At 40.8% G+C, this 27,720-nt stretch overlaps 1 protein-coding gene across 4 annotated transcripts in view; it reads right to left on the bottom strand.

Moving 5' to 3' along the window:
* The window catches only part of RASA2 (RAS p21 protein activator 2), a 101,706-nt gene that overhangs the window by 4,787 nt on the left and 69,199 nt on the right, over nucleotides 1–27,720 (bottom strand). For 3 of the 4 annotated variants that reach the window (XR_003369710.2, XM_024210966.3, XM_024210957.3), the window contains exons 10-21: nucleotides 25,177–25,333; nucleotides 24,101–24,249; nucleotides 21,730–21,844; nucleotides 21,025–21,099; nucleotides 20,124–20,247; nucleotides 17,395–17,501; nucleotides 14,433–14,519; nucleotides 14,267–14,344; nucleotides 7,395–7,468; nucleotides 5,704–5,810; nucleotides 2,856–2,938; nucleotides 1,918–2,126 (exon numbers count right to left, since the gene is read on the bottom strand). Coding sequence is in view for 3 of the 4 variants with exons in the window: in XM_024210966.3 (XP_024066734.2) it covers nucleotides 1,918–2,126; nucleotides 2,856–2,938; nucleotides 5,704–5,810; nucleotides 7,395–7,468; nucleotides 14,267–14,344; nucleotides 14,433–14,519; nucleotides 17,395–17,501; nucleotides 20,124–20,247; nucleotides 21,025–21,099; nucleotides 21,730–21,844; nucleotides 24,101–24,249; nucleotides 25,177–25,333 (1,365 nt within the window). In the remaining variant the exon portion in view is untranslated. The remainder of the gene's footprint in view (nucleotides 1–1,917; nucleotides 2,127–2,855; nucleotides 2,939–5,703; nucleotides 5,811–7,394; nucleotides 7,469–14,266; nucleotides 14,345–14,432; nucleotides 14,520–17,394; nucleotides 17,502–20,123; nucleotides 20,248–21,024; nucleotides 21,100–21,729; nucleotides 21,845–24,100; nucleotides 24,250–25,176; nucleotides 25,334–27,720) is intronic. The other variant, XM_024210979.3, reaches the window with a different exon arrangement.

Below are 27,720 nucleotides of genomic sequence, written 5' to 3'. Positions count from 1 at the left end.
TAGCATACAATTCATCAAGTTATTAGAGATAAATGTATTAGAAATGCAAAAGTATGCTTTTTTTTTTAAAAAGCAGCAGCTTAACAAAATTAAGTAGCAAACTAATACTTTTGTCACAAACACAAATTGTAAGACTGCATTGCAGGTTTTCTTCTTTAGGTACAGTATGTTTTAAAGAAAATTATTGTAGTAATGGTTGGTAGAATACTAGGTAAAAAGGTAAAGTGGACAACTTGAACAGCACAGTGACAGACCTGGGGCTGAATCATCAGCTGCAAGTCAGCAAACAGTGCTCAACTTAGCTAGCAGGGTGTGATAGTGGCGCTCTGCTATCTGTGCACCCTAACTTGAAACCTGAATCTGATCAAACTAGAGAAGCCTCAAATTTGCTCTAATTTTCAACAGCTGCTAACAATCCAAAAGGAGCAGTTGCACCATCCAGAGGTAGCCAGAGATAAACAACACTGGTTACACCCCTTCCTCAACATGCCTTTCACTCATTCTGTGCACCAGAGCCCAGAGGGTGAACAGGGATATCTCTGTGTAGCTGGTTAAGCCAGCTTCAAGGGTTCATCCTGCTAGAGGTGTGCAAAGCAGATTCATCAGATGACAGGATCTGGCTGATGGTTGTCAATTACTGCAGGGTGGGGAGGGAAGAGACAGCAGCCATGAAACATCCAAAGGGTCTGTGGCACAGCTGCTGAGAGAAGCCATTTCTGTAGCAGCAGCAGCAGGAGAGGGACTGCGATGCATTCCCATATTTACAGTATATGTGAAGAAGCCACTTGGCTCTAAAAACGACTGCTTCTGTAATATTGGTGGGTGAGGTAATCCAACAATCAATGTCCAGACTAGAGGAATCTTGAGCTACAATATATATTCTGTAGAGTGTGGGGAAATAGAGCAGGAGGGCCTTCTTTTTGATAGCCAGAGCTTTGAATCTGTGGGCCCCAAATAAACCCTCCAACAGAGATCTGTTATGCTGATGGCCTTTACACAGAGTAGGGCAGGCCTAAAGCTTGAACAAGACTAAACTGCACAGTTTTCTGCCAAACTCGGTCAAGGGTCATGTCCAGAGGAGGGAATGGGAGAATAAAAAGCCCGCAGCAGCACTAATGAAATATGTTCATGGCTGATGAAATATAATAACCGCTTGTGTGAAGCAATAGGTAACTTTAGCTAAATGCAAACTGACTCATGCAGCTTCTCCTTTGGGTCATCTGTCACCCACTCCGTGATCCCAGCTATCTGCAAAAATAGCCAATCACAGATCCTCTTTAGGCGTCCCATGGAAACCCCCCCCCCCATAATCTTTAACCAAAAGACCCCGGAAAATAACGTGTCTTGAGAAATGTACCCAAACTGGTGCCAAGTACCACCCCTGGGGAAAACCACTTCTCGGAAAATTAATAAGGAAGGTGGGGGGGGGGACGGGGGGACGGGACTGACCCCGACCCTAATTTCTTAACTCATGACTATTGTTTGTACTTTGCTTGCAGTTTGACGAAATAAAGCAGCCTGCGAGCTGCTGCTCGGGGTGTTAGTCTCCGGACTGCACCCCAGTGCACTGGTATGTATGTCAATAAACTGGCCTCAGGCTTGAGTCTTTGAACTAAAATAACTGCGTGGGGGTCTTTGACCACAACAAGAGGGATATCAATAACTTACAACATTTCTAATTTACATGCTACACTGCCCTTTTCTTGTATTTTGAAATGGTATTAGATGAAATAACATGCCTAACAAAATAAAATATTTTATATTGATAAAGCATAGTTATTTTTTAAACTAGGAGAGACACATCCAGCTAACTTGTGAAAGAAAATATGAAATTAATGCTTAAACCATCTGCAAGTTGCAAAAGGAATCAATGACTCATTTTATCGTACAATGCTTTTTACTTCAGAAGCAACTTACGCAGTGCATGGAGTGCAGCCCTTTGTATTCTCAGTGGTGGCCTTGCAGCAAAGCCAGTTCCCATTCAGAAAAGCGGAGGGATGATAAACACTCAGTCTCTTCTGGTTACACCTGCTTACTCTGCAGAGAGCTTCTATCCACTCACTAGCTTCCACACAGTTATTTGCCTGGATATAGAGTGGCTTCTCTCCATAAATCACTTGAAACATCTGTGGATGAAAGTGTTTTATTCTGCAAAAATTCTATTCAGTGACATACTGAGTAACTGAACAGAGGTCACTGTAAAAATCACCAAAACCCAACAGTCACAAGGAACCACAGGAAGTGAATTAAGTGGAGGGAAGGAGAGGTCTTTCTTCCTCCTTTCTCTATTGCTGCTGCTGCTGTCCCATTTCTAATCTGACCAAGCACCCTGGGACATTGATACTACTTTTCACTCATCATCTCTGCTCCCTGGCTACACCACTTCCTGATACCAGGAAGCACTGCTAAAAAAGGTAAAGAACCAGCTGCCTTGACCCAGTGGCCAGTGGTGCTCAGACAGCTGATCCCCATCTTTGAGCAGCACTTCTTTGGAGCAGAGCAACATGTGGATGAGGAGGGAAGGGGAGATGTAAATCCCCCTATTTCCTTCAGCATCACCTCACAGACCGCAGCAACATAATTTCTCCACAAATTAAAGGCATCAGAACCCTCCAGAGCCCCCTTCTCCATCACCCCTGCTCAAAGAACACCTATGGTTTCATGACCCCAGAGGATTGTGGGATTGAAGTAATGACAAAAAATGTTGGTTTGGGGACCGAGGGCAGAAAAAAAAATTGAGAATTTAATTCTAAAGTGATGAGGGATTATTTTATGAAGTTATCACCAGTAGTCATTTCTTCAAGAACTCCTCAGGAATTATGAATCTATTATTTCAAAAGCTACGTCTGACTCACATTTTTCCTATTGAAGGCGCTCTCCTCAAGCTTCTCCACAGTGAGGATATTTTTGATTGGAATGTTGTAAATTGGTTCTTTGTCTGCATAAATTTGTGAATGGATAACAAGAATGAATCAGACTACAAATCATTTCCTGGCATCAGCGCATTGATACTAGAAGTTGAGATTTCACAGATATGCATCCACATTGTTGACAAAGGACAAACTAATCAAAAGGTTTAACACTAGTGATATGAGAATAAAGGGCTCAGAAATGAGGCACAAAAACAGACATTATGGACAGGTGAAACATTTGTTTCTCATTCATTTGTTTGTAGTGTTGCATAAATTAAACAATACTTGTTCAACCTGCTTCTTATGTATGTTCACTGTTCTTTTATTGAAGTGAGAAGTTGAATTGTGATTAACAGACCAAATCTCATCAGATGCCATTATGCAACAGACGAATGGCAGAGAGAAAGCCTTCCTGTGTAGAAACCAAGACTTTACTGTATCACGTCCTTTTGAAATCCAACACTTCTAATGGGTCAAAATGTGTGTTAGTTAAATTAGCACGCGTACACATACTGTGTGAAGACAACGAGTGAAAGAAGATTCAGGATAAGCAAGCTAGAAACACTCTAAGACTAGGAAAGCAGTTCCTCCACTTGATGGGCAAAGTGTCAATAATCAGGAAAATACTGATGAGATCCTTACCCTTGTGTATTGTGAATGAGTAGCAAAGAACATAGGAAGAGACAAACACATGAAAGCTAGCTCTTAGCTGTGGTATCATGTATGAACTCCTAATTCATGTTGCTTATATAGCTTTCATCAGGCAACACTAAGGATGTAATGAGTACAGTCAATTATTCAGAACATATAAATGCCTATTCATGGGCCATTGGCTAGCATCAAGAGAAACCTGTTTGTTACTCATAACTGACAATTATAGTCATGTCTGTCAATGTGTCTCTAAGTGCTCCTCCAAAATGTATATAGGTCACAGTTCTGTCACCTGTAGACCACTTCCTTCACAGTATCACACAGGTAACAGTATCTTCTTTGATAGATCTGCAGATAGCGTAAAGGCAGAAATCAAGGTTTCATGGTTGATAACAAAAACAGACAGTTTTGATTCCTGAATCAAAATTAGGCTCTGCAGCTCATGAACTGAAGATTCCTGAATTCTGGATTTCTGCTCAACAGATACCTTGATTAAATTGTAAAGACTCTTGATTAAATGGTGAAAACCCTTAAGGACAGTTCTGTGAGATGAAGAAATTGATTGCTCTGTAGACCTTTTTCCACTTGTTATTCTATAAACAAGTAATAGTCTATAAAGTAGTCAAACTAATTTGTACATTATACAGTACATTTTGTGACAAAGTTCCTCCTCTATCTTGGTGGGTCCTGCACTTATTGGCGGATTTTCTTGCCTCAGAGATTCACCATGTGGGTTGGGGAATAGCCCAGAGACCTTCCCCCCTGGAAGAACCCACAGTCCAGGTCAATTGGGAGGTTTGGGGGGAACCTGGGCCCGCCCTCTACTCCGGGTTCCAGCCCAGGGCCCTGTGGACTGCAGCTGTCTATAGTGCCTCCTGTAACAGCTGCATGACAGCTACAACTCCCTGGGCTACTTCCCCATGGCCTCCTCCAAACACCTTCCTTATTCTCACCACAGGACCTTCCTCCTGGTGTCTGATAACGCTTGTGCTCCTCAGTCCTCCAGCAGCACACCCTCTCAGGGCTGGTCTACACTGCCGCGCTAGTTCGGCGGCTGGGGATCGAAGTTCCGAGTTCGATTTATCGCGTCTGGTCTGGACGCGATAAATCAAACCAGGAAGTGATCCCCGTCGACTGCGGTACTCCAGCTCAACGAGAGGAGTACCGCGGAGTCGACGGGGAGCCTGCCTGCCGCGTGTGGACCGCGTCTGAACCGCGGTAAGTTCGAAGTAAGGTATGTCGAATTCAGCTACGTTATTCACGTAGCTGAATTTGCGTACCTTACTTCGACTTGGGGGGGTAAGTGTAGACCAAGCCTCACTCTCAGCTCCTTGCGCCTCTTGCTTCCAGCTCCTCACACTCGCACCACAAACTGAAGTGAGCTCCTTTTTAAAACCCAGGTGCCCTGATTAGCCTGCCTTAATTGATTCTAGCAGCTTCTTAATTGGCTCCAGGTGTCCTAATTAGCCTGCCTGCCTTAACTGGTTCTAGCAGGTTCCTGATTACTCTAGTGCAGCCCCTGCTCTGGTCACTCAGGGAACAGAAAACGACTCATCCAGTGACCAGTATATTTGCCCTCTACCAGACTCCTGTACCCTACTCGTCTGGGTCTGTCACAATTTCCAGGAAACTTTTAGTCACAAGCACACATTTTACTCTAGCTAGAAATGCTTTTAAAATTGTAAAAACACCCCAATGTTCCCTGATAGCTCTGCTAGTTATGGGGAACCCAACAGGGTGGAATTATAGTAGGGTCTGTAGAAGCCCTTCTGCAGGATGGCTAGGAACTAGATCACTGCAGCTCAGATGGGAAATGTTTGGAATGCAGAGTAGAGCAACCCTATATGCAACATGCACCTCTGGGGGGAAAAAAGCAAACATATTTGTGGATAACAAACAAACAAAAAAACAGGATTCAAAATTGGATGTAACCGAGACACATTTCTGAAATCACTTCAGAAAAGGAAATAGCCAAAGATTGAAAATTATTAGTGTTTTGTTATTATTACAATAAATAAGAACATGATCATGATGTTTAAATTCACTTAATAGCTGTGACACACATTTACCATTTCTTAGCACAATTACATAAGCAGTGTTCAATAAAAATCTAATTGCCGAAAAACAGATTAAGATTTACCTCGTTGTTTGTGATAAGTGAGCTCTCTGCTTGTTAGGCAGAACCATCGTTTCTTGAAATTCTTTTTTCCAATCCGAGTTCTTCCCTGAGCTCTTTTATACATTTCACTGTACAGAGAAATCACATTATAAATGCACAAACCTCACCTGCTAAACAGCTTTGCTTTAAAAACTTAGTTTAAAACTAACTGGAGAGAATGAGCTATTTGTCATGCAATGAAAACACGAAAAATCTAGGTTTAAAGATGACTTTGGTTCACAAAATAGATCTTGAGACTCCCTCTCTTATAGTATCATGAGGTAGCTGTGTTAGTCTGTATCCACAAAAACAACAAGGAGTCCGGTGGCACCTTAAAGAGTAACAGATTTATTTGGGCATAAGCTTTCATGGGTAAAAAACCTCACTTCTTCCTTTCTTATACTGACTCAGTCAAGAGGTTCTTTAGCAGGTAAGAACTTTGAGCGCTAGACAATCGAAATCCCATCACTTGTTTGAAGCACCAACCCAGGACAGGGGCCTGTTGCATACCTCTGGAGACCTGCATTTTACCAAAATGGTGATGTGTATCCAATTACAAGATTCTCTCTCCTTTCCATCTTTCTCAGAGAATATAGCTTTGTCTAGCTTATGAAACAGGTGCAGCTGAACTGATGTTCAACAAGATTCAACGGTAAATGCAGACCAGAACAAATTGCATTCAACACTGCTTTAGCTGCACCCTTTGCTGACACTTATTTTCAGCAATGGGTAAACTCCCTAGCATTGAAAAGGCTTGTGAATCAGCATGTTTAGTGACTTGTCTGTTGTAGCGGTCCTCTTCCTCATTTCTATTCAGTATGTTTTGGGAACAAGCATTGTTCTCCCCCATGTTTTGGCAGGGTAAAAGGTACACAATTTGCCACATTAAATAAGTTTGGCAATTTAACTCTCAGACTGAGGAAGAAGCATGTGCCAGAAGTTATTGTTCTGTAGAGGATGATTCCATTGCTAAAAATCTGCTTCCCAGATATAAACTGAATCTTTTTTTTAACCCAGGAACAGCTCGTAAATAGATTAACTCAAGGGTGTTTATGGGCAAACAAAACTTATTTTTACTTTACCATTAGCCACCTCTGCCCCACATGTTTTTCAAATATTCTATGAGTCATTAAGAATGAAACTTTCATATGCTCTCTAATTATGGGAAGGATTTTTCTGCTTTGGTACATTTGGTGTCTCAGAGCTCAAGAGGCAGAGCATGTGAAGTCATTCTAACAGCAGGTTATGGGATTCTGAAATACATTTTAACATTTATTAAATCTGCCACTGAGAGGGCATGGATTACATTCCTTCAGAAATACAGAGAGACTGAAAACATTAAGAAATAAGATAAGCTTCCTAAAATACATAAGGTGAGTTATAAAAATTCCACAAGAGCTGTTAACTAATTCTACAAACTACATATCACTGATGTATATCTAATGGAGTATTTTCACAAATTTCATAAATAATATAATCAATGCAACATGTCAACAAATGTTTTCTAATTATTGCTCATTTTATAAAGTAATTTGCTGTAATTAAATGGGGGTAAAATTCATACAGATTTTCCATGTATAAATAATACAAAATGGACATGCATAATGTCCTTGCTTTGAGATCATTTCTTTACTAAACATTTGTGTAACGGACAGTATTTACACTTCAATTACCCTTCTTTTAGATGTACTGGTTCACTCATGCCACTGGGCTCTTTACTTTCAGTAGATGACACTTCATCTAAAAACTAAAGAGAACAAGGAGAATAGGTTATGTTTGGAAAGAAAAAAGAGTTGCCCAAATCCATAGCGTTTCTCATAAAAACACCATTTTTTGCAGTACACAAATATTTCGGTAAATAGAGTGTAATTAGGGGTAAATTGTATGGAATTCAGTTTTAAAAAAGTCAGTAACATGAAAACAAATTTATGAAGAGTACATTAGAAATTTCTCAACTACACACAAGATTTCCAAAAGCCCATAGGAGCTGCTAGTTGCTCAGTACTTTTTAAAGTTAGGACACTTATTAAGTTAGGACTTTAATTTTAGGCTCATTTTTAACATCTTGGCCTATGCGTATATGTAATATACAAATATATAAAAAAGTTAAATGGCAAAAAAACTTTGTTAACGCAAAGTTAAAGTTGACAGGTGCTAGCTTGTGCCTTTCAGAATGTCAAGCTCAGCAAAAAACTCAAATTTCTGAAAAGCAGGAAACAGAGTAAAGTAAACACCTACGCAATCTTAACTCGGACTCTGGAGCTGGCAATAGCCTCTGGGAATTATCTGCATGCACTCCAGTGGCATTCACTGCTTTAGGTGCAGCTGTACTGAATGGTGGAGGAATAAATTAGAACAACTGCTTTACAAATGTTCTGGATAGGACCTGCGCAAGGACACTGTTGAGATTGCTTGTGATCTTGTGGAGCAAGCTGTCAGCTTGTCTGGTGGATAATTGCCTGCCAGATCATAAACACCGATACAGGAAGTTATCCAAGATGAAATTCTTTGAGACGAGACCGGAAGACCTTTTCATTCTGTCTGCTATAGCCATGAACAGTAGAGTGGGTCGCTGAAACTGTTTGGTGCTATGTAAAATGCCAGTGCTTGTCTAACGTCCAATACGTTTAGCAGTTGCTTGTCCCAATTTGCGTGCAGTTTTGGGAAAATACAAGTAAACAAACTGATTGGCTGATGTGAAAATTTGATACTATTTTAGAGAGAAACCTTGGCTGAGGGCATAAGTATACCTTATCTAAAAAGAAGATTGCAAATGGTGGTTCAGGTGTTAGAGCACGCAGTTCAGTGAGCTTCCTGGCAAAAGTCATAGCCTTGAATACTGTATGCAGGTCTGGTCAGCCAATCTCAAAAAGGATATTAGAATTGGAAAAGGTACTGAGAAGGGCCACTAAAATGATTAAGGGTATGAAACAGCTTCCATATGAGGAGAGATTAAAAAGACTGGGACTTTTCAGATTTGAAAAGAGATGACAAAGGGGGAATATGATGGACGTCTATAAAATCTTGACTGGTATGGAGAAAGTGAATAAGGAAGTATTATCTACTCCTTCAGATAACACAATAACCAAGGGTCACCCAATGAAATTAATAGGCAGCAGGTTTAAAACAAACAAAAGGAACTATTTCTTCACACAATGCACAGTCAACCTGTGGAACTCTTTGCCAGAGGATGTTGTGAAGGCCAAGACTAAACAGGGTTCAAAAAAAGAAGTCAATAAGCTCACGGAGGATAGGTCCATCAGTGGCTATTAGCCAGGATGGGCAGGGATGCAAAACGATGCTCTGAAGTGTCCCTAGCCCCTGTTTGCCCGATGCTGGGAACAGGTGACAGGGAATGGATAACTTGATTACCTGTTCTGTTCATTCCCTTTGAAGCACCTGGCATTGGCCACTGTTGGAAGACAGGAAACTGGGCTAGATGGACCATCGGTCTAACCCAGTATGGCTGTTCTTATGTTGTCAGCAGGGGTGGCCTTTGGGTGTTGCTGTCCGAACTTTCTGTGGCTGCTTGGACAAATAGGGAGTTTGGGGCAGGGTGGAAGAAGAACTCTGCTCCCTTAGCTGGGAGAAAGTACTGCTTTTCTGCCCTCTTAGAGGTAGGGGCACAAGTGGCTGGTGTTTATCATACAGTTCTTGCTGGTTCTAATATGGCTTTGTTGACTGGGAGTGCTATTTGGCTAGACCACAAAGGCTGTAGAATGTTCAAGAGCTTGTGTTATGAGCCTTGGATCTCCTCTAAGAGGCTCTTCTACTACTCTCAGCAGTAGTTCTTGGAACGGTATGTGGTTATCCAGAGAAGTCACATCAGGCAAGGAAGATGAAATACCTTTGGGTCCAGTGGTACTGATGGATCTGGTTAGTCTTCCTCCTCCACTGTAGGTTCAGGAATCTCCAGTTGGTCCCTGGACAGAGAGGGGTACTAGGATTCCCTATGGAATACACAGACTCTGCATGCCATGTGTACAGGTCCCATGGTCCCTAGTAAGGCCAAAATGATCCATTGAAAGAAGGGTGTGGTGGTCCTGAGGGATGAGGTCCACAATTAGATCAACAAGGCTGAAAACAGAGGACTCCTGAACCTCTGTCCAGACTGAACTCCCTTTGTGGAGGGGAAGATGGTTCCACTGGAAAGTGTGACTCTGGAAGATGAGAAGTCTGGGTCCGGTTCCATCAGTGGTCTCACTGGTACAGGTATTGGGAAGCCATGGCTAGAAGATGGAATGGGAGATGATCTCCCTGGTGAGGGTAGGTCTGAACAACCGGGGAGGCTGGGGGGTAGGGGAAGGCAGATTGTGGGTATGGGAGGATGACAATGTTTTCTGGGGTGGTGTAGGATTCTGGAGGCCGAGTCTCATGTACCACAGATGTTCATGTAAAGGAACTCTTAGTAGTTGGTGGTTCCTTCTGGGGCTGTGGTGGTACTGCCGGCGATGTCCCCTTCGACTGTGTTATCATTGGTAATGATGGTTTAGGGTCCTTTGACACTCAGTGTTTTGTTTTGATTGCTATCGAGGTCCATGTTGAAGAGTATTGCTCCAATGAGCCTTTTGATCATGGTCATGAAGATTTGCCCAACCTGTAGAGAGGGATCCCTTCTCTAAGGTCTAGCTCTGCTCTTATGTTTATGATAGTGCATCTTACTCTCATGAGAAGGGCTAGGTGATAGTGTCCTTTATTCAAGCCATTCCCATGTCTGAGTAAGGCATTGAGCTAGAAGGCACACTCCTCGATGTCTCAGGTCCACGTACAGGAGAATTACCGCAGGCTGGATTCAACTGAAGCCTCATGGCACGTTCTGTTAGGTGTTTCCAAAGTTAAGAGTTCTCGTGCCTGCCACGTTCAACTAGCAAGGAGAGGCAGATACTGTACTTAGCAGAGATATGAGTTTCTCCACGGCAGCAGAGGCAGCACTGCTGATCATCCTTGAATGAAGAGGAGTGGGGGCAGGGGATGCAACCCAGAAGGCTGGACATGATTTAAGTCCTGCACTGAGGTATTGGAGGATTTCCCGGGGCGGGGAATTTTAACTATTTATCTAACTATGAAAAAACTAACAGGATAAAACTTTTAAATATGTCACAGGCAAGAACGTAGAAGATGATCAGTTCCAGACACTAGAAGAGTCTGACTCAGGCCACGCAGTAAGAAGGAACTGAAGAGGCATCGGTGCACGCTGCCCCTTATACCCTCAGTAGGGAGCACGAGGAGAGCATCTACATAGGTGTGGACAAGCAGACACCACTTGCTAGAACTCTCCTGTTTCAGCCTTGGTGGAACACACACATGGAGACCAGAATTCAAACAACTTCTTGAGGTTGCAGTCTACATAATTTCAATACAGTATTGTGCATGTTGCGTCAGTAGGAGGACACTGGGGTCTTCTTGCCATGGGTGAGGAGGGATATGACAGCAGTCTGTGGATTTAATGATAGGTAATGGGAAAATATAGCTTAGGTGTTGTCTTGTGTGGAAGTATGAAGGGGTTGTAAAAGGATGTAAAGTGGTTAAATTTTATAAATGTAATATTCTATCAGGGTAGTAGGCTCAGTGTTTGATCATAGGGCAAGCACAGACAGTGGAGAGAGAGAGAGAGCACGAGCGCGCACGCATGTGCAATGGGTGTATTGGGGCATTGCTCAAAGAGGGCAGAGTTAAGGCGGCGTAGGCATTTACCATAACTTCGTACTTTCTGGTTTTCCAGAGTATGAGTCTTGCTGAACTCGATGTTCTGGAGGGGCACAAGCTCTCCCTGGAGCAAGCTTAACTTTGTTCTAAAGTTTTTTGCCTTTTAATTTCCTAGTTTTTTAAACAGAAAAAATGTTTATTGGTAGAGGTTAGTGGTCATTTAGACAGTTGTAGTTCTCATTTGGGTTTGTAATTGATATGCTACTGTGGCTACTTAATAATCAGAAGACCTAGCTGTTATATAGTGCTTTTTATCAGTAGATCTCAAAGCCCTACATGTCATTATCTCCATTTTACAGATGGGAAACCAAGGCTCAGAGAGAGATGAAGTGACTTGCCCAAGGTCACTCAGCGGGTCAGTGACAGAGCTGGGAACAGTCCCAATCCAATGGTCTTTCCACTAGGCCACACAGTTCTATGTGATTCCTAAATTCTCCTCTCCTCCCACTTCTGTATATTTTGCTATAGTGAAATGGGGATAATGGTCATGCTTTGAAAAACAAACAAAAACAAACACACTCTTGATAGAACCACATTTTTCCCAAATCTTTATAGTTCATTCTCAGATTTCCACCCCACGTGAGTTTCAAACATCAGAGTTGCTAGAATCTATGAAGTTAAGGAAATGCTGTTTTTTCCCCAGCAGGCTGTATCTTGACAACCCCTTGCTCAAATGACCCGACATTTGGATCACTAACTCCCACAAGGCATAGCAAATGTCAAGACAATCTGTCTAAGCAGGCAGATTTTAGAGCACTTGGAAGAGCTGTCGTTTAAACAGGAATGGCTTCCAAACCTTTGCTAGTCCAGAACTGGTGCTCCATTACAATACTGCATGACATTACAGAGAGAATGGAAGGGAGGAGTTCTACACATCCATCAACAGTATAGCAGGCTCAGCAATTAAACAGCCAGTTGATCTCAATGAGATTATCTGGAGAGAGAATACTTACTGGAGATAAGGTACAGCCTGAAACAACAGCTCTGAGGTGTGTGAACTTCCTGTCCCCCATGCTGGAGAGTTTCTGATGTGTGTCAAGCACACCTGCTCTCAGCTCCTCACTCCAGTGTCAGTACTGTGTTCCTGGCACATGCTTTAAGCATGGCTGTTCTAAGCTCCCCACCTAGAAGGACAGGGCTTCACATATTGGGGTGGGGAGACGGGCTCAGACACCCCCAAAAGGCAAGCTCCCCCAAAACCTGGGTCAGATGAGGGGGGAGGCCACGGGCTGGGGAGATCATATGTCCATAGATGGGCAGGGGCTTTCAGATCTTGGCACACATACTGGGAGCAGGGAGGGAGAGAGGCTCAGACACCCCCGTCTGTGACTCACATGGGGGGGAGGGCGGGGAAGAGACGGCAGGGAAGAGGGAGGGTCACACCCCTTTAGATGGGCTGGGGGAAACACATAGTTGGGAGGGGAATGTGGGATGACAGGTGCCTCTGGCCCCTATTCTCCCTAGTCCTCTTTCCAGTGTCTCATCCCTCTCCTTCCACTCTCCTTAGTTCCCATCACCTGATTCCCTCAACCCCCTCTCCCCTTATTCCTACCTACTCTTCCATGCCTTATCACCTCCCCTCCCAGCAAGCATTTGCTTGTGTAGTTTATTCTCCTTTCAAAAAAATTTAAGCCTCTTCTGACTATTCCGCTGTATTCGGAATACATTTTTCCAAAATAAAAATAAAATAACACTTTGATAGAGGCAGATTGGAGCAATATGCCTGCTTTTTTTAAACCTCAGATTTTTACCCCAAATTGGATTCAAACTCTCAGTTCCTGGGGTGGTGCTTGGACTTAATGACCATAACATATTCTTAGAGCCACTCATGAACCTGTGGTGTAGATACAGTTTCCCAGATAGGTTCTCTGCACATGCACAGTGTAATCTATTAGGTGCACAAATAGGTGAATGTGCCTTACCATGCCTAACTGGAGAAGCAACCCCTTTTTGAAATAATGTTTTCATGTGATTTCCCCCAAAGGACTGTTGGGTGCCAGGCACTTTGATCGGGGTACACTAGAGTATCTGAGGTGATGATCTGAGCCTTAGTTTTATCTCTGTCCATGAGCAAAAACCACCACTGCCAGAAATTATCATTGCTTCAGGAAAAGCGTTGTTTCCCTCCCTCCTCCCCCCCGGCTTGTCTCTGAGTAACCCCTTGGTCAAACAGCCCCGTATTTGGATCACTAACCATACCCTGTGTCCACATGGAGGCATACCGAATTTCAAACCAATCTGATGAAAGCTTGACTGTTCTAAGTGCTCTAACATCCATACAGAAAGTTCAGAGCTGCTCTCCATTTAACTATAGCAAAGAGGCAAAAATCTATGTATTGAGTAGAGATGTATTTTTATATCTAGTGTTTTCAGTAATAAGACCATTCATAACAAACCTCTGGATGAAGTAATATCACTATAATAGCTTAAGATATATACCCTATTAAACTATATCAATTCAGAGATCATCCAGAGATATTTAAGAAGCTAAGATCTTTAAGCTTAAATTCAATACAATTTTCATATATAAACATTCTATAATCTACTTATTTTAAATATCTAAATTTTAGATATCTAAAATCTAAACATATTTTATATTGTTCAAGCCTCAGCTTAGTCATTTCCAGCCAAGATGGCGAGCTGGATTATAGCTCCAAAAATTTGCTTCGGCAGTTTTTTCACATCTATGGTTTATTAAAAACAGATTGCACATAAGAATATTTGGATTTCTAAAAAAAGAGAATTGCAAGGAAACATCTTAAATCATAGGCATTTTATTAAGTCTGGCCTGCTCTCAAAGGCATTAAAAAGAGCCAAATATTGTTTACATAGTAGGTACCTTTTGAACAGCTTCTGTAAACTTTTCTTCTTGAAACATTTTGAAAAACTCACACATAAATGTCTCCTTGAAACTTGACTAAAAGAGAAGATAAGCGTATAAATTGATGTCTAACAAGAAGATCCGTGAAACAAATACATCAACGTAAGAATGTTAATATACTTACAAGCTTGCTTTTGGACAAACTTCCCCAGCTCCCCAAAGTTTGGATGGTTTTTGATATAAGAGTTAACGTTCTAGAAGTTTGTGCATCCTAAAATAAATAATTTTAGGAAACAAATTGAAGAGTCCCTTTACATTTTTAGGCAACTCAATTACAAAACCTGGATTTCAAAATAGGGATTTGGCAAGACGGCCATCTTACTTGATTTATCACACTATTTCCAGCTAGAAAGTAATGTAAATTCTCATGAGAAAACTTAAACATCTTATATACAGGTTCATATATTGCTCCCATCACTGTAGTATCTGAGTGCCTTCCAGTAGTGCATTAAACTAACAACTTGCCAGGTGTTATCCTTCATTCTAATCCTCTCCCAAAGAGAGCTGTGTGTGCAAAGTAACATTTTGTTTTGGTAGGATTTTTTTCTGTATGTTTCAATGCTTGTTGGTTTTTAGGATTTTTGCGATTTCTTTCTTTTCTCCCCCCAACACACTGGTGGGAAAATGGGTATTTCCCCTAGAAAATTTCAACTTTTTGTTGAAAAATTCAAAACATACAGGTTTTTTTTAAATAATTTTTCTTTGTTTGTGGTAAAAATGGAATTTTCCACAGAAAGCCAAAAAAAGTTTAGTTCAAACCCCAATTTTCTGTTGAAAAATGGTTTAGATAGAAAGTTTTCAACCAGCTCTAGTAAAAAGCTAACACAGCTTTACAACACTGTTTGGTATTTCTGAGAAAACCTGAAAAACGCAGTCAATTACAACTGTACCCATCTGTAAGAGACGCTATTCATAATTTATCGTTGCTGATGAATGTCAGAAATGGAGAGTTTTATGGCTCAATCCCAATTCTTTTTTAAACTTAGAGGCATATTTATATTATATAAATACATGTATACTGTCACAGGCTGGCTGTCTCTTTAAGGGGAGCAAGACTCAGCCTCGCCTGTGACTGATGAGCAACATCCCCTATGACTGAAGGGAGAGAGTGGCAGGGGAGGAGGCTTCTGTGTGAAAGAGTCCTGCAGCATGACCCAAACCAGATGGGATCTGATTACAAACGTCAGGTAGGAAAATAACCAGACCCTCTTGTGCTTGGGTTGGCTCTCCTCCTCCTGCCCAGGTGCTTGGTGCAGCAGCTGCCTGACCTGCTCGGGCCAGCCACCACCACCTCTGTGTTGAGTGTGCTGCAGAGCAAGTCTGCCAAGGAGTCACAGCCCTTCACTCCACACAGCGTACCAGGGGTGGCAGATGGCAGGAGCAGGGCAAGGGCACACAATTGCCTGCGAATGCAGCTGCTGCCGTGCCAACCCCAGGTGCAGGAGGGTAGTGGTGGTGCTGACTCAGGTTCGGTGTTGGGGCAGTTTGGAAAACTACTCAACCCTCTCAGGCTTGGGTCACGCTTGGTCGGAGCAGACCTCTATTGTGGTAGGCCTGGGAAAAGGCCAACCCCAGGCAGATGGAGTGGAGACAGACTATGACCAAGGATCCACCCAGGGAAGAACCAGACTGGGGAAAGGACTTCATGGAGAAAGCCCCGGGGGTCAGCAGCTCACGTAGGAGCTGGGCCTCCAGGGAGAAAGACTAGAGGATCAACACTCTGCGAGGCAGCAGGTAGACTGGTAGCCAAGGAGGGGCAAAAGGCCATTTTGTTTCATGTTTTCTTTGGACTAGAGAATTCTACTTTACATAGTCCCAGCAATAGGCCTGTGTGGGGAGGCTAAGAGGGAAACAGAGGTGGCATCAATGCTGCACCATGCCACAGTAGCCAACAAGAAGTTGGGTAGGTTGTCACAAAACACACACACACACACACACACACACACACACACACACACACACACACACACTCTTGAATATTTACATGCGATTTTTCTTAATGGCTTGTCACGTGCACACTGCTATTATTCTGTCTTCCAAATAAATATTTAACCAATTTGACTATTTACTGATGATTTCTAGCTTGCACATTTTAACATACGAGTCCAACTGTGGCCTTGGGAAATCTACTTTCTTTGCCCCTTTACAACTCCAAGTATTAATTCTATTGATGGGTCTTCATACCATACGGGTGTCATTTACTGTCACTTTGCCTCTCTCTGCATAATGTCTTTGGACTAATGGCTAAATTTATTTAAGTAGATTTTTCTTTTGAAAACACCAAGTGCATGTACAATATATGTATGAAATTATTAAATATCAATTAGTCTCAGGGGGAGATTTCAAAGAGTTATGTTCTCCTTTGAATTACCGCTTACATATAATAGCTTATTCCTATGCTTTGACATTTTCCAATGTAAAATTTAGACTAAATATTTATGTACAAAAATTCAGATGGGGATGTCCCATATTACAATTATAATATGGTTACCAGATTATATGGATAGAATATGTACAATTTTTGCTATTATGTTGAACATCTGTCAGTACAGGAGAATAAGTAAAGTCCACATGAGTGCATAAATCAGAGCTACCCAATACCATCACAGAAAGCATTTCTTCCTGCAACTTCTATTTGAGAGACTGGGGAGAGGAGGGAGATTTTCAAAGGCACAAATGACATTTAGAAGCCTAACTCCATACAGGGAGTGAGTGAGTGATGGAGGTTCATAACTGCCATTTCTGCCTTTGAAAAAAGTGTCCCACTAAGATTTCATCTCCACAAAGAGCAGCACCTTCCTCTAATAGACCCCGAAACATATCCTCCATTAAAAGCAGCTCCATCCCATTTAAGAGCTCCCACTATAAATTATTAGCCAATGCCTCCCACAAAGCCACACAGCCATGGTTTCCTTTAGCCAGGTGTGAAGGGAAAAACCCAACCTACAGAAAATTAGTATCCTGATTTTCTTTTTGAATTGCAGAGTACAGCCAGTGAGAGACGCTTATCTCTATACATCTTTCTATCTAAAGAGATCTGCAGATTATGAGTAAAAGTGATACAAAAAACTTTACAAAAAACTTACTGGATGATGAGGTCGTAAATGAAAAGTATGAGGTGAGACTACAGCGACAGCAAAGAAACGAAGAAACACAAAGCTGCTCACTGCAGAATACTGTACATGAGGGTCATCTGCAGAGAAAAACCATGAAATGTAACAAACTAAGCTTAACAAGGAAACAGTGAAGACAGTCAAAATAAAAACTGTAGGGAGACAGCATCAATAGGGAAGAGAACTATTTTTCTATAGAACAGAACTAATGAGGCGCATGAAATGAAAAGGTGGCAATGATGAGCAGAAAATATTCCATTATTGCCAACACCGGCTTAGTTCCACCAGGGTTAGCAACACGGCTGCCACAGATGCTGTCACATACCATATTGATTAGACCCTGCGCTGAGCATGTCTAATTTGCAGAGTTAAAAATGCTTGTGGCAACTGATGACCCATCTACACTAGGGCTAGCATAGTATACTAGTATATTCAGAGTTAAGGTTAAAATTTACCATGTTTGGATTTCTTTTAAGATATGCAAATGTAGTTAAGACATCCAAACAACCTTAATCCCACCCTGTAATATCATCGTATAAACCATGAAGCCATATAATTATGATTAGTACATAAAAGTTTTCTAGTCTCAGATTAGATAAAACTGATTAAGAGAGAAACTCATTTCTCACTAAGCACCATTTTTTCCTCGTCACCAGTGGGTGGTATCAAGGATGCTTGGTGCCATAGCTATTTATTTCCATACCTTAATATGTTTAGATTTAACCTTAACGCTACATTTACAAGTTTTGGGGATATTTACAATCTCTGACGTTTTTACTGTTTTATGCCTAACAGTATAGTGGGACCATGGTATTCACTGAGGGCAGCTTGGTTTCACTGACACTGGGAACGATGTGAGACAGCGGCCATTTTGAAAGTACACCTCTACCTCGATATAACGCTGTCCTTGGGAGCCAAAAAAAAATCTTACTGTGTTATAGGTGAAACCGCATTATATCTAACTTGCTTTGATCCACCGGAGTGCAAAGCCCTCCCCCCCGGAGCACTGCTTTACCACGTTATAGCCGAATTCATGTTATATCGGGTCGTGTTATATCGAGGTACTATCTTAAACTGAGAGCATCTGTGTCCTCAGAGTCTTTGACAATAGCAGGACAGAACAGCCATTTTGAAAGAGAGCAGTTCTCCATGGAATTCTCTGTAGAACATTTGTCAGCCTCTGCTGAATAAACAACTTTCAGTTATGAATAATGACACAAACCTCTTTGTTAGGATAAATGGTCTTCACCTGTAGCAATGCATGAGATGTCACTGATTTTTAACTATACAGGAAGTTCCAATAGCCTGTTTTATTCCAGTATTAAGGTCATTTGGACAGAAAGTGATCTGACACAGGGTGTTAAATTTCTTAACGGATCCATTTTTTTTAAAAAAGGAAAGTTAATTCACAACCAATTAACCTATTTAAATTCTCAGAAAATTCATTCTGTACTCAAAGAATAAGTACTTTAATTTTGGATAGGATATATTGAATTCTTTATATGTAACAAACTATTTGAATCCCTACATTAACCGCAAAATACTCAATACTACCTTAACTATGGAACTGCGTCTGGCACTAATATATGTTGGAGTAGCTGTATTTTACATAGAAGCAAAAGTAAATTTAGCTTCAGCTTTACAGCATGATGTGCTTTTTTATGGCAGTTATTTGACTATTAAAATACTTTCAGTATTGCTTCTGCATTTCTGCAGGTCCCTTGAAGTTTTTATCCACATGTTTCTACTGTCTTGCAACACTCAGCTCTGCTGCTTTGGTGCATCAAGAAATCAGAGAATCAGAGAGAAAGGTAGGGCTGGAAGGGACCTCCAACAGTCATCAAGTCTATCCCCCCCCATGCTGAGGCAGAACCAAGTTTACCTAGAACATCCCTGACAGATGTTTGTCTAACCTGTTCTTTAAAACCTCCAATGAGTGATATTCCACAAACTCCCTTGGTAACCTATTCCAGTGCTTAACTTGCCTTATAGTTATAAAGTGCTTTCCTAATATCTAACCAGATTAAGCCCATTACTGCTTCTCCCACCTTCAGTGGACATGGAGAACAATTGATCACCATCCCTTTATAATAGCCCTTAAGATATTTGAAGACTTATCAGGTCCCTTCCCCTCTCTTAAATTTTCTTTTTTCCAAAATTAACATGCTCAGTTTTTTCCTAAACCTTTTATAATTTTTGCTGCTCTTCTTTGAACCCTCTCCAACTTGTCCACATCCTTCTAAAGCCTGGACACAATACTCCAGCTCAGGTGTCACCGATGCCATGCACAGTGGCACAATTAACTTCCATGTCTCACATATGGCACTCCTGTGAATATACCCCAGAATGACATTAGCCTTTTTCGCAACTACATCACATTGTTGACTCATATTCAATGTTTGATCCACTATAACCCCCAGATCCTTTTCAGCAGTACTGCTGCCTACCCAGTTAAAGCTCTTGCTGCTGTCCAATATTGTTTTATTACAATATGCCAGGCAGAGAACGTTCGGTTAACCGGTTAACAAAATACACTACACAGTCTAGGAAAAGCAAGAGCCGTTTACAAAACCACTAGAGAGAATAAGTGTCAATTTAAAATATTTCACTCTTGGTAAACAGCATGTGGAGATCACAAAAGATGCTTAAATGAAAAAAGCATTTCTCAATTTCTAATGAAGAGGTTTTTTAAACACACTTACTTGGAAATCTTTTGGCAGCCAGGTGTCTCAAAGAATAAAACACATCACACATTAAGGTAGGGCAACTTATACTTGACTGTACAATTGTACTGAATACTTTATCGACATAGTAACGTAGATTTTCCTAAAAGGATAAAAAACAGGTATATTCTTTCAGAATGTTAATGTTACTGTTAAATACAACAGAGCACTTTTTTATTCCTACAGACAAACAACAGCATGGTATATATGACACATTGCCCATTCATAAATACAGGTGACCTCTTCAACTACGTAATTCTAGTACACAACAAGTTGTTACTGTTAAGAGGTAATTTGGTAATCCGCACTGAATTTCAGAATTATAAGGCCACTGGAAAGTGCACTGCTGGTTTCTTGCAATACAGGACAAGGATATATAATGCAAGAACACATTGAACTGTCTTTCAGCAATACAGAGGCCTGGTGCCAAGATGGATAACTTCCCAACAGTCCTCACCATAGAGTTATTTAATTCTTTGCTGATGCAATTGCCTTTAGCGGATGTCACCAACTGGTGTGGCTTAATCGTAACACTGGCAAGTGAAGCGTTAACTTTGCTTAAAGCTTCATTCAGTGAACAGCAGAAGCAGTCAATATATCACCTGCTGTACTAAAAAGAATTCAGATGTGAAATTTGAAAGATAGGTAATGGTTGAAATGAAGAGCAACCAATAGGGGGTCCTCTGCTGATGCCACAAACAAAAAAATACAAGACAATACACTTTAGTACTAGTAACAGTGCAGAAACAAGGTCACAAGGGAATAATACCAATACCAGAAACAGAGCTAAAATGAAACTCATCTTTTATACAATTGTATCAAACTTAGATACGAATTAGGAAATTCATTAGGGTGGAAACAAAAAAATTAGGACACTTACCTTGTGAACTTCTACGTTATCGCCTTCTTTTAATTTGATGGGATCAATTTCACAGGGTTTAGGGGACTCACATATCTGAAACAATACAAATTAAAGCCTTTTGGTTAATTTTTTTAAGTGACAAAAAGCACAAAGATTAACCTGTTTAATATACCAATTTTCCCAACATATTCAGATATTAAATAAATCAGCTAAAAACCAAGTCCTAGACTTGAAGGGCAAAATAGTAAATAGTGTCTCCATGTTCCAGAAGGAGGGGGCAGCATGCAAGGAGCCTACCCCATTCTCGTGCATATATACAAGGGCCAGTCACTGTGCTTTTAGGGCAAAGGACTATTCTGCCATGATGGACCTCCCTATCCCGCAGTGCCCACCAGTAGAATTACTGAACCTGGTTAGAGGGTGGTGCAACAACCATTGTTCTTATTCTGTTCTTGCTGAAATTCTGACTGCCTGGCAGAATGTCTCCAGGAGCGTCTGTGGGGTGTGAAACGGTAGGCTTGGACAAGCAACTTAGCCCATAATACTTGGTATATAGATTAAAATATGCTAAAGAACCATAACCTGGCGCACATGCTACTATTATATCCGAGTACTTAGTATATTCTCTATACAAAAGAGCTGTAGGAAACTACATATTGATGGGAGATGGTACCACAAGAGTCTCATCATACTACTGCAAATATCTGCAATAAGACCCCATACCTCATCTAGGACTGGCTTTAAAGTAACTTTTAAGTAGTGCTTTCCCACTATTTTCATCATCTCATCTAGACATCGAGTAGCTAAGGTGTTTCCTCTGAAGATTGTGTTTACTTCTCTGTAACAAAAGAGATTAAATCATTTAAACTAAAAAGGCAATACATCTAAGGAACATTAGCATTAAATGGCAGTCATCTCTAATGCTTCTACTACATAAATAAATGTTTAGACAGGTGTTAGAAAACATTTAATATATTTAAACCAGAAATTGCCCACTGAGATTAAACATCTGGTTTCCGAGAACATTGAGGGACAGAAAAAGCAGCAATAACCCCCCCGCCCCTCCTCCACAATAAAAACTAGTCCCATTACTGCACTCATTCAAATTATCAACATAACAAAATTTAAAATGTACAATTTAGGACACTCTAAAATAAAGAAAGAACTCTATGCAGCTTGTGAGAAAAATGCATTCGGAGAAAATTCCAAAACAATGAACACATAGCTAAAGAATATGCTACTAAAATATAGATTTAGTACTCTTCAGCCAATAAATATTTCACTTAGGGATGTGCTTTGGATGTAGCTGTTGAATATAAATGCAAACTAGCTATATATTGAGTTGTAAAAGAGGTGTTTCTAGTTTGATAAATCCAACTTAATCCGTTTTAAATTACAATGATCAATTATGATAGAAAAATATGTGCACACTAAAAATGTTACGCAAGTTATATGAGAATTACACTTTTAAAAGTGTTAATGTTTTAAAATACAGCCAGATTCTTAAAATATAGATAGGGCTTATTAGGATTTGATTTCAAATGACATTTGTTGGTAAACGTCAATTTCAGCTGACACACAAATTGACAAAATAAAATATCATTGGTAACAGTTGGCCTGCAGCCCCCCAGCCCCTCACCACAGCTTGTGCCCATAGGGATTGGTCAGAGAAACCTTCTGCAGCCCTGCGGTCATGGGAGTGGGTCTTCGACAGTTGAGCTGCAGAGGGCTCCCTGCACAGCCACAGGGCTGGTAACACCTGAACCCTGCAGGCACAAGGTCGGGGGAAGGTTGCAGTCCTGCAGGGCAGAGTAGAGAATCCCAGCCAGGGCCGCAAGGAGGATGGGCAAGATCCATTCAGCAGCAGGGGGGAGGCCTCCCCTGCAGCCGGAGGCTCATCCTGCCCTTCACTCACAGCAGGAATGTGGGAGTCGTCCCTGAACATGAACTGTTCAGCAACACCCTGCGGCCAGCGGCTCGTTGTCATCCTTATAATCCTGGCCAGAGATCTCTGCTCTGCAGGACCAGGACTGCAGCCTCCCCTGCACCTTGCGCCTCAGTGTCTTGGGTCCTTTGGTCGTGCAGGGAGCCCCTTGTAGCCCTGCTGTCAGTGTGGAGAACCCCCTACAGGCCTACCATCAGTGCTGCCCTAACCCTAACCCCAACCCCCTTAATTTCCAGCAACTGTAAAAAGAAGTTAAAAAGATAACCACTACAAATCGTTGAAATTAGAAAAAATAATACAATTTGAATTCTGTCAAGCCTAAATATAGGCCAGATTTTCTCACCCTACGCAAAACTGGAATAAGTACACTTTTCAGAGATGACCTCTGTGGTAATGGACTCTCTTCCTTTCCCAGCTCCACAGCACATAACAGCACCTTGGTGGCCACTCCTGTATTCTCTGGGGGGCTATAGCAGTGTGTTACTTTATGTCCCCTGTCCTAAAATATGGGTGCAGTGGATTGACCAATGGATATATGTAACTGCATACCAATAGGCCCTATTGTTGGTGCTCCCTGTGTCAGACCCCATGCCACCAAAAGTGGGGGGTTTAAACTTCCATGGTGCAGTTTTCAAGATGCATAGAAGAGCGTGAACTCCACATGCACGTGATCGCTACACTTATTCAACAGAACAGTACCCATGTTGCTTTTCAGCTCATACAGAAGTAAGATTTGGGCATAAATCTTTGAAAACAGAATCCAAATTGCAGACTAATGACCTATAAAATTTACAGAAAATGGCCAAACTGATTTTTAGAAACAAAAAACAAAACAAAACCCATTTGCTGTTGGACACTGTTCTAGTATGTCATGTTTAGTTATATAACAGCTAAAAGAAAAAACTACAGCCAAACCAGCCCATCTAAAACAGGGCTCTATGGGAATTCTGATCCTCAGCTAGAGCAGTATTATCAAGTGATGTTACAATGAAATATTCAATGGCAAGTGATTACATGTAGTCAGAGTTAACTTAAACTAATGAAGAAATGAATAGTGACCATTTATCAAAAATTGGTCATAAAATGATTTAAAACTCTAAAAATAAAACACCCCATGTTATCATGAAGTTATGGAAAGATGAAACATACTGAGTGTCTTTCAAGTCTAGTTCGGCCACTGCAGTAACAAATGGTACTATCTTTTGATGGTGCAGCAATAGTCTTACAAGAGGCAAAACAGCATCATATTTATCTCGACACACTTCACCCAGAATGTAGGCAGCAGAAGCAGAGACTGGCTGTAACAAAAATAAAGGTAAAACCAAGATGAAAACAGTTTAACATACTACTTATACAGTCTGAACACAACCTGGAAAAGATTAGATCTCAACAAGACTGCAGATACCACCAGTTTTGTAAGAAAACTTAGCACTAGGCCAATTACAAGTCTACAAAAGAATCTTATTGAAAATAGATACTATCTGCTCAGAGTGGCTTAAGTACCTTCAAATACATTGACACCCACTATTAAAAATTCTACATTTATTCATTATAAATAATATTTCTAAAGGGTTAGATTGCGGCTTTGCTACAAGCCCTGAATAAATGGCAGCATATGGTTGCATTGCTCAAGGGTCATATCCAGGTACTTTCTTTTTTTAGCCCTCATCACAGTAGCATCTGAACATTTCACAATCATTAATGGATTTTATCCTCACACCACCTCTATAAGGCAGAGAAGTGCTATTCCCATTTTACAGATAGGGAACTGAGGCACAAGTTAGATTAAGTGATTTGCCCAGGATCACAAAGGAAATCTGTGGCTGAGCAACAAATTGAACCCAGGTCCTCGAATTCCAATCCAGTGCCTTATAAATTAGACCATCTGTCCTAGCGTACTCTGAGTCCAAATCGGGTCTCTGTTTTCCCCCCTTGCTCCAGGGAGAAAGTAACCGTTGAAAGCCTTGTAGCTGTTACAGATTACTTTGCCCTCTTCCAGCTTCATTGTACTGGCCAGGGCTAAGGGTAGGGACAGGTTGGGAGTCAAGGTGCTGCCCACCCAGGAGGAGCAGGAACACTGGCTTCACTGGGTGCTTACACAGTCATGGTACAGGTAGACTACGGAGAAGAGTCATGTCTCCTTACTCCCATAAAGCAGCATGTGCAGAAGGTTATAACCTGGCCCTAGATCTGTTGCCTGTTTCTTCTAAAACAAAAAGAAGTACCTGAACATCTGGTGATTTTAGCAGCAAATTTCTTAAAGAAGCATAGTACTCAGATGGAAGTACATAGTCTTCAGTATAACAAACATTTAGTCTAAGTGATCCCAGATCATCAGTTTTAGAGGATTTGTTTCCATTTTCTCTTGGTTGTAGTAAGTACCTGAAAACAACAAGACAATTGTAAAATACTATGTTAAAAGTTACTGTTTAAGGAACTAGATTAATATCACAGTATGGTAAAATGACAAAGAAATTTTCCAGTGTATATTAACTCACCAGTCTGAATCTGGCCCTGCTGTCAATGGTTTTAACAAAGTTAAGATAAAAAAAACTTCAGAACTAGATATGGGTGATTAAAGGAATTTTTTAAAAAAATCTTTAACTGAAGGTATGAGCGTTCAGTAGACCATCAGGACATAATGCAAGGCTTACATTTTCTCAGGTCTTTTCTGCAGGTGAGAGATGTGTGGAGTAATAGTATTTGTGGGCTAGGTGGAGAGAACAGGGATTGTTACAAATGCTGATACTGGTTTATTCAGCATTTTAAAAAACTGAATTCTCATTTTAAATCTAGGTTACATTTATTCTAATTACCCATTAATACTGCTACAAGATGAGTAACATTCATCTGCAGAAATTACGGATGGTCTAGAACGAAACAAAAATAGAGCAAAAAGTGAAAGCTGTGAAGAAAAATATTCAGTAGAGAATACATTACCCAAGCAAAAAAACTAGGATAAATTTTATTTTGAAAGTACACAATAGCAGCTATGGAAAAATCATGTTATAATTATATTGTATATAAATTCAAAAATTGCAAGCTGGAAAAGCAAAAACAAAAGGAGAATCTGAAAATCTGGAAAACACAGGATTTTATTCCCAGTCTCAAAATCCCAGGGTCCTAGTTTTTGATTATGATTCTAATGTTGCTTTTCCCTATTATCACTGTATAATTATTATATGATTCTTTCTTGGCTTTTGTCTGTAATTTAATTCTACGCCAACAGGTGGTGCAGTTGTACAAGTGACATTTTGATAAAGTAATTTCTTTATCGTGTCAAATAGTACAACTTTAATATCAAACACCACACACCAAGATTATACTGATTTTCAAACATTTTGTACAAGTACACAATTGTATTTTAATTTTAATGTTAGATACACCACACTTGAAGGTGTCATGCCAATGTATAGAGCGATTGATTCAGCCTCCATTGCAAATCAGGATTCTGAAAAATACTGATTTCCCCAGTACTCAGTTTTGGAGGCACTCCCTTATCTGTTCTGTCTGCTCTAGGCTGGCACTTTCTGGAAAGCCCCCAAAAAAGTTTTCTGCTGTTCTCCAAAAGGACAGGCAACATTTCTATAAATTAACAAAGGTCAGTTAGCTATTCTTATGGGGTTTAAACTCTGTTAGTCAAAAATCTTTACTAATGGCCTAATCCAGCACCCTTCTAGTTTTGGGGATTTAAATTACACATGTTGCAACTTTGGCAGGTTCCAGTGTGGTTGATGGGTAAATTGTCTGATGTAACTCAGCAGGCTGCCTGGGCATCGATCCCAGGCACAGCCATATGTGTTGAGGGGTTTCCCTCTGTCTCATGCAGCTGGTGACTCCCGCTATCTTATCTCTCCTACCTCCAATGTGAAGGAGGGGAGTAATTGGGACTCCCACTCAAGGTCCCTTGTCAGGCCTGAAGGTGTATAGGGTTCCTTCAGGTTTCTAGACCCCTAGGCCATTGGTGCCAGATGAGCTCCACAATGGAACACCACTGTCCGGTATTACCCCCAATTGGGTAATAGTTTACAATAATATTGAAACATCTGCATTTAACCATACTACAATGTATGTGTTTCGTTGTTTTCATGTCCACATTAGTGAATTTGTGCTTTTGTTTCTCTGATGCATAAAGGAGGCCTAAAAGATATTTCGGGGGGCGGGGGGGGAAGAGAGGGGGAGAAGGGAGGGATTCCCCCCCCTTTTTCTCTTTAACATTAAAATTAAAGACTCATCTACCCTGTTAACAGAACTAATGGTGTGACATGGGAGCTACCAAGCAAGAGTATGTCTACACTAGGAAAAGTGGTTGTTAGTTAACATGTAGCTAAGACTGGAGAGACTAGACAATCACTCATCTCAGGTCTGTATAGTATTTAACTATATAGATGGGTAATGACTATAAATTCCCCCAAGATGGAAAGGTACTCTAATTTGCTTTAGCCTAAATTATATCATCTTCAAAATAAAAATGTATAATACAGAATCTGTATTATCAAATTATCTATTTCATGGCTATTAATTGTTTTTCCCCAATTCTTTTCTCCCCTCCGCATCCATATTTTATTTAAAATTATGTATGCATGCACGCACGCATGTATGCACGCACACAGAGAAATGTCAGATTATAAATTGCAATTATTAGAAAGCAATGGCTTTTAAATTTCCCATCCTTCATTTCCCCCTGCAGATGTGTAGTTTTATAGGAAAAAATAAAGTTTTACACACACACACACACACACACACACACACACACACACACACACACA

The sequence above is a fragment of the Terrapene carolina genome, unplaced genomic scaffold (genome assembly GCF_002925995.2).
Source record: "Terrapene carolina triunguis isolate 2854851 unplaced genomic scaffold, T_m_triunguis-2.0 Scaffold88, whole genome shotgun sequence".
NCBI lineage: Eukaryota > Metazoa > Chordata > Testudines > Emydidae > Terrapene > Terrapene triunguis.
The sequence above is the reverse complement of the archived record's forward strand: the minus strand, read 5'-3'. Positions and strand labels throughout refer to the sequence as shown.